We start from the raw sequence: 14,249 nt of genomic DNA on the forward strand, positions 1-14,249 counted from the left end.
ACGGTGCTAGTTTAAATCAAACTGGTACAACTTTCTGTGTAGATCAGCAATAAGGTCAGATTCTCCAAAGGCGTTTAAATGCCTAACTCCCACTGATTTCAATGGGAGGTAGGTGCCTAAATATCTCTGAGGATCTGCGCCTAAGTCCCATTGAATTCCAGCGACTAAGGCATTTTTGAAAATTTTTACCCGTCGTGCCTAAACAGAGGTCAACAAAAAAGTGGAGGTGTGTCAGTTACAGCTCTCCCCATCGTGTTCAAAAACAGCTGCCTTGTAAGAAACCCCTTGTGAGAACAAAGAGCAATTTGACTGTTAAAAAATGACCTGTAAAGAAAAATAAATGTGGTTTTTTTGCTTCCTGATTATGAGTTAAGAAGCCCTGAAAAGTTGCTTTTTTGTTACTTTTTCTTCTGCTTGTTTTGTATATATTAAGGCCTTGGCTACACACAGGTTTTATACCTGTATAACTAGGTACACTGAAGGGTATGGTTTTTTTAACCAATATAGTTATACCAATACAATCTCTAGCAGTTACACTGGTATACAAAAGTGCCTTTCACAAGTATAACTTATTCCCCTTCCCATATGGGAAATAGTTATACCAGTATAAGCATCTTTATACCAGGCCTGGTCCACACTAACCCCCGACTTCGGACTAAGGTACGCAAATTCAGCTACATTAATAACGTAGCTGAATTCGAAGTACCTTAGTCCGAACTTACCGCGGGTCCAGACGCTGGAGGCAGGCTCCCCCGTCGATGCCGCGTACTCCTCTCGCTGAGCTGGAGTACCGGCGTCGACGGCGAACACTTCCGGGATCGATCCGGGATCGATTTATCGCGTCTAGACAAGACGCGATAAATCGATCCCAGAAGATCGATCGCTTACATCCGGACCAGGAAGTAAGTATAGACGTACCCCTAGTATAAATGGATCCACCCATATAGTTAAACTGATACAATTTGGGTGTGTGTAGACAAGGCCTTAAAAATTCAGATCTTGTCTTTCCTGGGAGAGTCTATGGAAAACTTGAACTTGGAGGTTTATGGCGGATAGCAAGGAAGTGACACGTCGTTTCATTCAGAAGGGAAGACCTGACGGTTTTCAGTCCAACTGCTTAAAACGGTGGGGTTTTCGAAGTTTTGAGGGAAAAGGAGTTCACAAATAAAATCTCTTTGAAAGGCTTTGACACCCCTTCTGTTGGAGGGCTGAGAAAATTCCCAATCCGCATCTTTGAGTCCTCCGGGGAATCTGCCACCAGAAACAGATAACTACACAAAACTTGACATCCCCGAGGAAAGAGGCAAGCAGAGAAGGAAAAAAAATCCATCCTTTCCAAGCCCAAACCTCCCAATTCTTCTGGTTCTTTTTATCTATCATAAAGAAGAAAAACCACACAAGCCTATTTTTTCCCTTTGCAGGCCACCTTTAACTTAAACATTTGGGCCCTGATCCTGCAACCACTTGGGTACGTGCTTCACTTTACTTCCATGAGACATCAAGTGCCAACTCAACGAGGAATAATTCAATTGGGGTCGGGGTGGGAAATCTCCAGCCTCAACTGGCAACAAAGTCATCAAAGAAACAGGATCCAGCTACAATCAGGCTGGGGACAAGGCAAACGGGGAACAGCTGGGCTGATATGAGCAGCAGGCTCGCTAATCTGAAGCCAACAGAGTTCCTCATTTTTTGACGGTTTACAAAGGCTGCGGGGACAGCCCAGAGGAACTGGTGATAGATCATGATACACAGTTTTCCTCCTACAACATCTGTGCATTAGGATCCCATTTGCTCCCATGGGCTGGAAGTTTCTTTGCAGAGAATCTATGTATTACCCACCCAGTTGGCTCTGTTTTTGTAACGCTGGGATTATTTTATAACATGGAGCTGCAACAATGCAGACCAAACCCATCTTTCTCTTTGTGCCAGCAACGAGAAAAAGGCCTTGTCGCTTTTATTTGATCCTTCTTGGCAGCTGGATGAAGCCACCAGCCCAGTGCCCCTGTGTTTGACTGGCCTGGTCTGTACAGAACTTCATTTACAGGGAAAGAGGAACGGAACCTGGAGCTGTTCGGACAACTTGATCCAATACACCAGAGAACATTGAAAGCCTGAACATCTTCCCATTCCTACAGCCCCCCCGCCCCTCGAAACAGGCTGCAAGGGCCCCCCACTTGCGTCAGGATAGGAAGCCCCCCATCAAGGCTGCCCAGGGACCTCTGCTTTCTGAATGAACTCCTCCTTGTGGGTGCCATCACAGTAAGGAGGGGATTTGGTGTGTTTGCACCCACACAGCCAGGCGCTCTTGGCCTCCTCCAGCTGGAACCTCAGGGGAGAGAGATCTGGGGCCGCTGTTTTATGGGATCCATCACAGAAAGGCTGTAGAGCAAAAGAAACAAAGCAGTGGTTTTACTTGGCGCCACTGTGCAATGAGGGGTGTGGCAGGGCTGCTGGGAAGGAGAGACCGTTTCACGGAGCTGGATTAGCTCCATCTAGCTCAGGTATTTATTCAGCCCCCCATCACCATTCTACCTGAGCACCTCATAACCTTTAATGTATTTCTCTTCCAGCCCCTGGAGGGCAGAGCACAGATGGGGAAACTGAGGCACAGAGTGACTAAGTGACATGCCCATGGCCACACAGGAAATCTGGGGCAGGGAAAAGAATTGAAGGCAGGTCTCCTGCATCTCAGATAAGTGCCCAAACCACTGGTCCATCCTTCCTCTTAGGAGGAGCCGGAGATCCAGTCTGCCCCATATCGGGTAAAGATCTGTTTGCATTTCCAAGCAAGAGGGGAATCAATACTGGCCTCTGCATTTTCTCCTATGCTTTCCTTCCCCCACACCAGCAGAGATCACCAAAAGATAACCGAGGAAGCGTCAATGTTTTAGGCCCCCCTCAGTATACAGAGAGCCAGACGATCGGTGACAATGCAGCTCACAACACGTCATGACGTTAATTTCACCTGCTGGATTTTGCACTGGCTCCTAGTTTGTACGAGGGAGGATCACTAAACGGGAGGCATTTTCCCCACGGCCTGACAGAGCGTTACAAATGGGTCAAACCTGACCTTTCTTTCAACCCCTCTTGTCTCAGACAGACTGTCAGCTCTTTGGGGTAGGGACTGTCTTTAAGTTCTGTGTTTGTACAGCACCTACCACCATGACTGGGGCTTCTTGGTGCTACCGTAATACACCTGATCAATAAAGTATTTAGGCTCCATACTCCAGTTATCTGCCAAATCAGGCCTTCCGCTTCTGCATAATAATAAACCTGATTGACTCTTCCATTATTCCAGGATTTAAAGGAAACACTATAGCAGAAACCTCTTCAATCCCCCTACAAAACAGGTATTTCTCCAAGCGGGAGATACCAACTGACACAGGTGGACAGGGAGATGTTCCTATTAGGAAATGTAATGTCCAGAGGGAGAATGGGATAGCTGAGAGATGACTCCCATTTATGGTTGCTGTCTGCTTGTAAACAGCAACATGAGCATTCACAGGCAGAGGGGATCAGAAGAGAATAAACTTAAATGCATTTATTACTCTCTAGATTTTAACTCACTGCACTTGATGAGAAGTGTTGCATGGTATAAACATACAATGATCCTGACTGGGGCCATTAGAGGCTAATATCACATAAATAATAAGAACCGTCCCAAGCAAAGTAATGCACATTGGAAAAAAATAATCCCAACTATACACACACACACACAATGGTGGGATCAAGAAAGATCTTGGAGTCATGGTGGATCGTTCCCTGAAAACATCTGCTCAGTGCGCCGCAGCAGTCAAAAAAGCGAACAGAATGTTGGGAACCATTAGGAAAGGGATAGAGAATAAAACAGACAATATCATAATGTCACTATATAAATCCATGGTACATCCCCATCTTGAATGCAGCGTACAGTTCTGGTTGCCTCATCTCGAAAAAAGAGATATTGGAATTGGAAAAGGTGCAGAGAAGGGCAACAAAAATGAGGAGGGGGATGGAACAGCTTCCGTATGAGGAGAGATTAATAAGCCTGGGACTGTTCGGTTTAGAAAAGAGACAACTAAGGGGGGATATGAGAGAGGTCTGTAAAATCATGACTGGGGTGAGGAAAGTGAATAGGGAAGTGTTGTTTAGCTCTCCAAATAACACAAGAGCTAGGGGGCCCCCGATGAAATTAACAGGTAGCAGGTTAAAAAGCAACAAAAGGAAGTACTTCTTCACACAACGCACAGTCAACCGGTGGAACTTGTTGCCAGGGGATGTTGTCAAGGCCAAAAGTATAACTGGGTTCAAAAAATAATTAGATGAGTTCATGGAGGACAGGTCCATCAAGGGCTATTAGGCAAGATGATCAGGGACGCAACCCCATGCTCTGGGTGTCCCTAAACCTCCAAATGCCAGACGCTGGGGCTGGACGACAGGGGACGGCTCACTCGAGATTGCTCCGTTCTGTTCACTCTCTCTGAACCGGCTGGCACCAGCGACTGCTAGAGACAGGATACTGGGCTAGATGACCATTGGTTTGACCCAGTATGGCCAGCAGTGGGTGTGAAGCTGCCTCTCCCTAACTAATTATCAAGTATTTCACTTGTTGCCTTTCAGTGCAGTGTCTGGATGCACTTGGAATTTGGGACCTCAGCAATCTCCAAATCAGAGCAGCAAACAGACCCGGGTTTCCTACAGACCCCGGCTTTCAAAGGGCAGAGAAAGGCGAGTATCTAGCCAGATGGCTCAGTGCCTCGGCACGTCATCGCTCACAGCTGGGCGAACTCATGCTAAAATGGGGCCGCATTTTAGGCTTCAAAATATTTCCATTAGAAGCGCCTTGCAGAGGCATGGGCCCGATCCTGAGAACACCTTGTCTTTAGCTACCACCAGCTTCAACCATGGGACACTTACTTAAAGATAATTTAAAACATATATTTTAATATAATCATGTTAAGCTTCATGGCACAAGGCAATTAGAACTGATAGGAGCTAGGGTGACAACTAGGTTATCCCAAACATGTCCACTGGGGGGAGGTATTTCTTGTTCCTTCCTCTGAAGCAGCTGGTGTTGGAAGCAAGACCTTGGACTAGGTGAAACGGGTGTATGGAAGTCCCATAGTCTTCAGAGTTTTGCATGAATGCTGAAGGAAGTCATGTAGGCCAATGAAAAATGCTTCTGAGCTGGGTGAATTGCTAAGAAGCTCGGGGAGTGCGGGCATGAAGGAGAAACCACAATGATTTTGGAAGTTACCTGTTTCTTGCTGTGGCCACAGGCACACCACGCGTAACGCTTTCCTGCCTTCAAATCCACTTGGTATGGGTGTTTGGCTGCAATTGCTGGCCGGGAAGGGGACGAAGAGGTACCTGAAGAACTCCTTACCTGTGGAGGAGGAGGTACGGTCAGGGACAGAGATCTGCTGTAAAGGATCTGTCCTATTAGGTTAAACTCAGCCGGGGAATCTTTGTTTTTTATAAGATCTCATTGTGCGTAACACCTGAGGACTGGGTGAAACTAAAAATCTAAGCCAGGAGCATAACAACAGGGGGTAGCCAGTCTACTGCCTAGGGCACTGGACTGGGAATCAGGAGAGCCGGGTTCTACTTCTGGCTCTTCTGTGCTTGTTTCCCTTCCTACCCTTTGTCTGGTCTATTTACTATAAGTTCTTTGGGGCAGGGAATGTCTCTTGCGCTGTGTCTGTACAGCACCTAGCACCCCGAGGCCCCAGTCGCAGCTGAGGCTACTGTAATATTACTGTGTGAATATGTTCCCACAGAGAGAGATTAACAGGGTTTTTCTGTTATCGGTGGGAGATGCCATAGCAAAATGTTTTCTTATGTCAAGACATCCCGCAGATTTAAAATATACATATTTTACTGCCAGTGACATTAGCAGTTTTATGATGCCTGAAGCGCTAACGGCTTGGGAAAGGGGTTTATTAGCCTGAGCTTCTCAAAAGTAATAAACTCCTTTTCCCACCACGTGCAGAGCCAGAAAACAAGCAGCAGGGCTGCGAGAGGAGGAAAACACACTCCAGGCTGGATTAAGAGATCATATTTGCCTCAGCAGAGAAGCACTTTTGAGTCCTCTCAACTTAATCTTGTCTCTTCTTTAAATTTTGATCTCTCACCAGCCAGACAACAGACCGGTCCAGTCTAAAGCTCAGGAGAGCTGGGTTAGTCTCAGCTCTGCCTTTCTGTGCCGCTTTCCCTCCCATCCCTGCTGTGTCTAGTCTATTTCAACTGGAACCTCTTTGAGGCAGGGACTGTCTCTCACTGTGTGTCTGGGCAGCGCCCAGCACAATGGGCCCTTGACCTTTGTGGGGGCCTCTAGTCACAGAAATAATCACTGAATTTATAAGCCCGCCACCAGCTCCCCAAAGAACCGGACTCTCATTGCACAACTTGATTTCCCCACCGCCCTGCTCTGCTAGCATTGTATACCCACTCGACACCGGTGCAAAGGACTACGCAAGCCAGGGTGGCAGAGGGATCAGATCCTCGGTTTTGTTATGCATTCAAAAATCATTGGATTTAAAGAATAACTAAATCAAGGAATTGGGAGGTTGAGGGTTATCCGATTTTTTGTAGAGGTAGCTTTTTAAAGTTATGTATTGTTGGTGTTTTAAATATAAAGGAGTAATACCTACAACAAACACCAAAGCAGTCTATACCATACATACATACCACATACAATAAACACCAGACGACCACATACATACATGTTATATATCATAGGCAGAGATTTTTCAACTCCAAATACCTTAGCAGCACAAATCCTGCTGAAAGTGAATCGGTCTTGTGCTCTTAAGTCATTGCATGGGCATCAGTGTTTGCAAGATCAAGGCCTTTGGGGCTTATGAAAACCCCACCCCTAGAGAAACGCTGGTCTCCCTTCAGAGCAGTATGACCTGGTGGATAGGAGATTGGGGTTCTATTCTTGGCTCTGCCATATGACCTTAGGCAAGCCATTTCCTCTCCCCGTGCCTCAGTTTCCCCATCTGTAAAATGGGGATAATGACACTGAGACCTCCTTTGTCAAGTGCTTTGAGCAATACAGATAAAAAGAGCTAGTTATTCTATTACAAGAAGTTTATCATCAGTTTCGATATGGGTCTCAGCCAATAGTTTACTCCTCCATTTGCTCTAGGACAGTGCTGTTGTAGGGGAAAGGGGATATGTTTTTGTTTTGACAGGCGAGCAAAACACAATTAATTTCCCCCCTCCACCCCCATGGTAAAGCGCGCTCCAGCCCTTTCTCCTGCCCTTTGTCTAGCTTTTTCATGTAAGATATGTCTATGCTTCGAGCTGGATTGGATGCATAAATCCCCAGCTCGACGTCCTCATGCTAGCTTGGATGGCGCTAGTGCATGACAAACAAGAGTGTAGTTGCAACAGAGCGAGTGGTGGGAGAGGCCGCTAGCCGCACCATTTTTAGCCCACTAGCTGCTTCGCAAGCAGGGAGGGTCTCCTCAGGAATCACACCCCCAACTCACAGCATAGATGTACCCTGAGGGTACGTCTACACTCAAGCACTGCCGCTACTTGCTACAGCTATTTACTATGCCTGTAGTAAATCCATCCCCTGGGTCGATGGAAGAATTCTTCTGTCCACCAGCGGTGACTACCCTGGGCTTCGGCTGTCTTAACTACGCCTCTTGCTGTCTCAGGGAATGGGGCATTGTGGAACAGCTGTACAGTGACCAGATGTCCCGATTTTATAGGGACAGTCCCGATTTTGGTTTTTTTTTTCTTATATAGGCTCCTATAACACTGTCCTGATTTTTCATATTTGCTGTCTGGTCACCCTAGACAGCTGCTGGAGGACTGCTAGGGTTGACACAGGTTATGCAGTGTTTACACTGGGTCTGCCTTGACCTCAGTAGGTTGACCGCGCCGTTCGGGGAGGTGTTTTTTTTTACTGCATCGCCATAACAGGGCACTCGGGCTGGCCGGAAAGAAAACTGAGCGTAGACGCACGCACAGATAGGCCAGGGCGACTTACGTCAACCACGGAGCCCAGGCCTCGGGTGTGAACAATTCACACCCCTGAACGACCCAGGGAGGCCGACCTAAGTTTGAGGTGTGTTTGCACCCTGCACGGTACCATGGTGGGTCTCGGGGGGGAGGGGGTCCCTAGGCCCTAGCCTAGTAAACCTCATTAATCAAATAATCCCTAATGATGGGTGAAGGGCAGGCAAGGGGGGGTTGTTTTGCCAGGATGACGCACACACTTTTCAGTCTAGGCTAAAGCCCAACCCTCTGGCACATGGGGAACCCCCTGGAAAAACACGAAAAGGAGGGGAGTTAGGGGGCTAATTGAGGGGGGTTCCCTCTTTTCCCGCCCCCTAAAGATCCACCAGCAGCCCTGCCCTGGCCTCTGCCCCGTGCGCTTACCCAGCAGCCCGCCGCCCTAGCGCAGGCTCCGCTCACCAGTGTCACAAGAGCAGCCGGTCTCTGCAGCGCCGGCATGCTGGCTAAGCGAGGGCGCGCAGCCGGCTGCCGGGTCACCTTCCCGGCTCCTGCTCCGCAGCCCAGCTCCGCCCCGCCGGAAGGCGCAGGCAATGCCGGGCCGGTTTGCAGCCGGGGAGCTGGGCGAGCGGCAGAAGGGTTCCACCTTTGTGCACGGCGGGCGGCCCGGCCCTATAATGCAGCCAGCCCGTTGCAATGCAATGCAATACAGCACAGCCAGCCCGTTGCAATGCAATGCAATGCAATACAGCCAGCCTGTTGCAAGGGCGCAGGCTTGGAAGCTCCCCCTCTGCACCCCTTTTGCAGTGTGGACCCCCCCGCCTCAGCTGAGCCCACTTCCTCTGGGCTTCAGGCTGCTAATGGAGCGAGCCTCGCTGGGGGAGCTTCCCTTCAGGTGCAGCTCTTGCTGCCTCCGGGAAAGGGCTGCCCACAACCCCAGTGAGGAGCTGCCGAGACCGCAGGAGGTTTTTAGGAACTCCTCCCGGCAGCGGAGGCTTGGGCTGATGGGGATTGCGTCTGGCTCACTTCACCCTTGGACAGCCCCTGGTGCAATTATGCGTCCAGCAACCTGCTGGCCCAGTTAGTAGGGGCACCCAAAACTCAGAGGTGGGATTTTGTGAAGTTGGGGGCCTACCATGAAGGCTCCTCCATCCACATACAGCCATTCCTGCCCATCCTGGCAAATAGCCATTGATGGACCTATCTTCAATGCATCGATCTAGCTCCCTTTTGAACCCCGTGGTAGTATTGGCCTTTACAACACCCTCTGGCAAGGAGTTCCAGAGGTTGACAGTGCGTTGTGTGAAAAAATACTTTCTTGTGTTTGTTTTAAACCTGCTACCTATTCATTTCATTTGGTGGCCCCTTGTTCTTGTATTATGAGGAATAAATAACACTTCCTTATTTACATTCTCTATACCACTCATGATTTTATAGACCTTTATCCTATCCCCCCTTAGTCACCTCTTTTCCAAGCTGAAAAGTCCCAGCCTTATTAATCTCTCCTCATACGGAAGCTGTTCCATACCCTTAATCATTTTTGTTGCCCTTTTCTGAACCTTTTCCAATTCCAGTATATCTTTTTTGAAATGGGGTAACCACATCTGCAGGCCGTATTCAAGGTGTGGGTGTGCCATGGATTTATATAGAGGCAATATGATATTTTCTGTCTTATCTTTCCCTTTCTTAATGATACCCAACCTTCTGTTCGCTTTGACTGCCACTGCACACTGAGTGGATGATTTCAGAGAACTATCCACAATGACTCCAAGATCTCTTTCTTGAGCGGTAACAGCTAATTTAGACCCCATCATTGTATGTAGAGTTAGGATTATGTTTTCCAATGTGAATTACTTTGCATTTATGAACATTAAATTTCATCTGCCATTTTTATGTTGCCCAGTCACCCAGTTTTGTGAAATCCTTTTGTAGCTCTTTGCAGTCTGCCTGGGACTTAACTTTAGTAGTTTTGTATCATCTGCAAATTTTGCCACCTCCCTGTTTACCCCTTTTTCCAGATCATTTATGAATATGTTAAATAGGACTGGACCCAGTACAGATCCCTGGAGGACACCACTATTTACCTCTCTCTATTCTGAGAACTGACCATTTATTCCTACCCTTTGTTTCCTATCTTTTAACCAGTTACCAGTCCATGAGAGAATCTTCCCTGTTATCCCATGACTGCTTATTTTGCTTAAGAGTCTTTGGTGAGGGACCTTGTCAAAGGCTTTCTGAAAATCTAAATACACTATATCCACTGGATCCCCCTTGTCCACATGCTTGTTGGTTCCCTCAAAGACCCCCTCAGGGGCAAACTGCAGTCTGAAGTGACCACTCATCTTTGGCAAGGGTTGGACTGGCTGCCTTTCCAGCCCCAGCTGCCTCCCTGCAGCCCTAGTACCTCCCCTGGCCTTTAGCAAGGCCTCAGGCTGGGCACTCACCAGGCCAGAGCGCCCCAGCCCTACTCTGCCTCAGGTGCCCTGCTTGATCTCCCCAGCAGCCTGGTCCTCTCTGCTCCCCAGCTGGAGCAAGAGACTTTTCTCTGCTCCTCAGCCTGGCCTTTTATCCGGACCAGCTGTGCCCTAATTGGGTGCAACCACACCTGTGGCTGACTACCCAACCAGCCTCCCTTGGCTGCTTTTAACCCCTTCCTAACTGGAGCGGGGTGACCGCCCCGCTACAGGATGGATCACTTGATGATTCCCTGTTCTGTTAATTCCCTCTGGGGCACCTGGCATTGGCCACTGTTGGAAGACAGGATACTGGGCTAGATGGACCTTTGGTCTGACCCAGTCTGGCCGTTCTTATGGGGTTCTGAGTCTTGGAGTATTGTCATAGCTTCTAAGGCCAGAAGGAACCACTTGGCTCATCTGGGCTGACTTCCTGTATAGCACAACCCATGGAATGTCACCCACTTCCCCTGGATCCAGGGCAATAACTTGTCTGAGTAAAGACTATCTTCCAGACAGGCGTCCAGTTTTGCTCTGAAGCCATCAAAAGATGGAGAATCACCCACTTCCCCGGAGTTTGGTCCAATGTTTAATCATCTTCACTGTTTAAAAAAAAAAGGTTGCTTATTTCTCATTGGAATTTGACCGGCTTTAGCTTCAGAACTGATTGACACAGTATTCGCACATTGGTCTGGTTAAAGAATAAGTGGACTCCCCTGTATGTCTCCATCTGTTGCCTCTTTTCTTAAAGTTAGATTGTAAGGACTTTAAAGAAAGAAAAAATATAGAATATCAGGGTTGGAAGGGACCTCAGGGGGTCATCTAGTCCAACCCCCTGCTCAAAGCAGGACCAATCCCCAGGCAGATTTTTGCCCCAGATCCCTAAATGGCCCCCTCAAAGATTGAACTCACAACCCTGGGTTTAGCAGCCCAATGCTCAAACCACTCAGTTATCCTGCCCTGGCAGGGAGCTTTTTGTCCTGTGTTTGTGACTAGCACAGGGAGGGCCTGGTTCATGATAAGAGCTCCTAGGAGCTAGGGAAATACAGATAAATAAATAACAGGATGGGGAATCAGGACTCCTGGGTTCTTTTCCTAGCTCTGTTGCAGTCTTAGTGGGACGACCTTGAACACTGTGTTGTTGACTTCCATGGGACTAACCAAGAGCTGAAAACTAAGCAATGTGCTTAAGCATCAGGGCTGGACTGTTCATTTTAGAATGGAGCCCTTAATCCAGACTGATGTCGGATTACATCAGAGCCAGGAACAGAAATGCCCCCCTTTTTTTGCAGTCATTTTGTGTTTTTTTGTAATGCTATATCTGCTAAATACAATAGCCAAGTGAACTCCACGGCTGTCGTTACACGAAGGGATTCTGCTGACCTAATAAACCAAGAGAAAATTTCATCTTAGTGTCCTCCGACTGTGCTTTCCATGAGCTCTGCCGATTTCCCCCAACCGGAACATCAGAACTGAAGAGTGAATTTAGCCTCTTTGCTACCCATGACTCAGCCACTTCCCTTGAATGACTATTTGAAGCGTCAGAGGGTGTTCTGGTTTGGTTTTTTAACATTTACCCTGGGGAAAATGTAACTTTTTGACAGCTGTGATGATTTAACTTGCGCAGATGGTTAAGCACTGAAGGGGCCAGGAAGATTGCTGGCTTAGTCTGTGCCATTTTCCAGAGGAATCAGGTGACAAAACGTGTCAGGGCATTGCTCTTCTGTTCGCTCTGCTGTTGCCCTAGTCCTTCTCTCAAGAGCGCTCACCCCAAAGAGAGGGGTTAGAGATGTCACACCTCTTCCCACAACGCTGGGAAGAAATAAGCAGATGAAGTGGCCTGGGCCTTTAGTAGTTAGTCCTCTTTTACCTGATTCAGGAAAACCTCCCTCATCAGGACAACAGTTATGCATGTTTAAATCCCATTGAAGTCAATGAGAATTAAGCACGTGCGCAAGTGCTTTCCTGAGTCAGGGCCGGCGTCAGAACTGAACCAGTAGGGCCCAGCATGGTTTTGGGCGGTGTATTGCTGCTGGAGCTGCCTCTTGTGGTTATTACAGACCCTCAAAGGCATTTTCCTCAAGAGAAGCAGGAATTGCTGTACCAGATCAAATCCATCGTCCATCTAACCTTGTTTCCAACTGGCCAGCTGCATCCCAACAAGATGCAAGAAACCCTGCAGCTGGCAGTTTTGCAATAACCTAGCCACAGAGCAATTAATCCCCTAACTCCAGTTAGACGTATAAGAGTAGAAGTGTTAACCTGAATCGGATAACTATGTTCTGCCTCTCTAAAATTCCCCCTTAGTTTCAATTGGATAGGTCACCAACCTTTTGTGCAGTGTAGCTGTGGGCTGTTAAACAGCTGCTGTGCTCCACTCTAGAGCTGGCTGCATCTGAGTAGTTGTGACTTTCTCTAGGAATGCTTTATAGGATGTAGATCCCGCTAGAAAGACACCATGCTATAATTATTCCTGGACTGTTCGTGCTGTGGCAGAAACGACAATTAAGTGAAAAAAATAAAATAAAACAAAATACAGAACTCACTTTTTTTTTGGTCCTACTTTTTATTTTTTTGGAAATAACTCTTTTAGTAAAAGAACAAGGACTGCAACAATTTTCTGGTTGTACAAATACATTAATGATACAAAGACGCTCTTATCTGCATATTACACAACAGGGAGAATATGAGGCCCACTGAATTCCTTTATCACTGACGGCAGAGGAAGGGAAAATAGGAGCAGTTTTCTGTCAAAGACGTTCCACTGCTATTTAGCACCTGAAGTGGGGTTTTGTCCATAGAAAGATTTTTTTTTTAAAGAATGTCATCCCAGTGAACGTTCTCCAAGCAAAAACGGAATATGCCTGGTTGATGGCAGTCATACAAACATTATAAGAAAGTTAGCACGCTCCTGACTATGACTCTGGGCCTAAAATGAAAACCTTTTTTAGGAAAAAAATCACACAAATATCTGCTTATAGTTTAAGCTTAAGCATAAGAACATAAAAACGGCCATGCTGGGTCAGACCAATGGTCCATCTAGCCCAGTGTCCTGTCTTCCGACAGTGGCCAATGCCAGGTGCTTCAGAGGGAACGAACAGAACAGGTCATCATCAAGTGATCCATGTGCTTGTGCTTAATTGTAAGGATGTGTTTGACTTCCACTGAAGTCAAAGGTCAGCAAACACTTAAGGGCTTCCCAGAACAGGGATGGATAAGCATGTCCTTATATGTTTTCCTGAATTGGGGCTTTTGCCAGCAATGGAGATATAGCTGGCTGGGAAAAAAACGGGAAGGGGAAATTTGGGAGGAACAATCCCAGGAAAAACAAGCTATCCATTTCCGAGGCCTTGGCTACAGACAGCTGATTTAGTTAAACTGGAGCAAGAACCCTCATGGATGCCCTTATATTGGTTTAAAACTGGTTGTATGGGTTGAGCTTGCGTCTGTAAATTTACATGTGCAAGCTAAATAGACGTAAGCCAGGTGTGAACTCCTGTAAGAGTTCACAAAGAAAAAGACACCGGTTTTATGACATCGGTATAAGATCACACCTTCAGTTACATTGGTCCAACTTTGTGCCTAAAGTAGGCCTTCTCCTAATTTAAACTGAAATAAGAGTGTCCACACAGCATTTGGCACCAGTTTAACTAAATCAGTTTAAAAATCAGAGTATGTCTACACTAGAAACACCACAGTGGCACAGTTGCTTCCCTGCAGTATAGACACTCACTACATCAACGGAAGGTGCTCTTCCGTCACTGTCATAAACCCACTGCGGGGGGATAGGTGGATGGAAGAATTCTTCCATTGACCTAGTGGTGTCTACACTGGGGCTTAGGT

At 47.3% G+C, this 14,249-nt stretch overlaps 1 protein-coding gene across 1 annotated transcript; it reads right to left on the reverse strand.

Annotated features, from left to right (window-relative positions):
• Window positions 1–2,199: 2,199 nt before the first annotated feature.
• On the reverse strand, window positions 2,200–8,454 carry CISD3 (CDGSH iron sulfur domain 3). Its single transcript, XM_065422430.1, has 3 exons — window positions 8,380–8,454; window positions 5,237–5,365; window positions 2,200–2,379 (listed from the first exon to the last, which is right to left on the reverse strand). Exons 1-3 carry the CDS (start codon window positions 8,452–8,454, stop codon window positions 2,200–2,202), a joined length of 384 nt encoding a protein of 127 aa, XP_065278502.1.
• Between the last annotated feature and the right edge of the window lie 5,795 nt (window positions 8,455–14,249).

The sequence above is a fragment of the Emys orbicularis genome, chromosome 25, assembly GCF_028017835.1.
Source record: "Emys orbicularis isolate rEmyOrb1 chromosome 25, rEmyOrb1.hap1, whole genome shotgun sequence".
Lineage (NCBI taxonomy): Eukaryota > Metazoa > Chordata > Testudines > Emydidae > Emys > Emys orbicularis.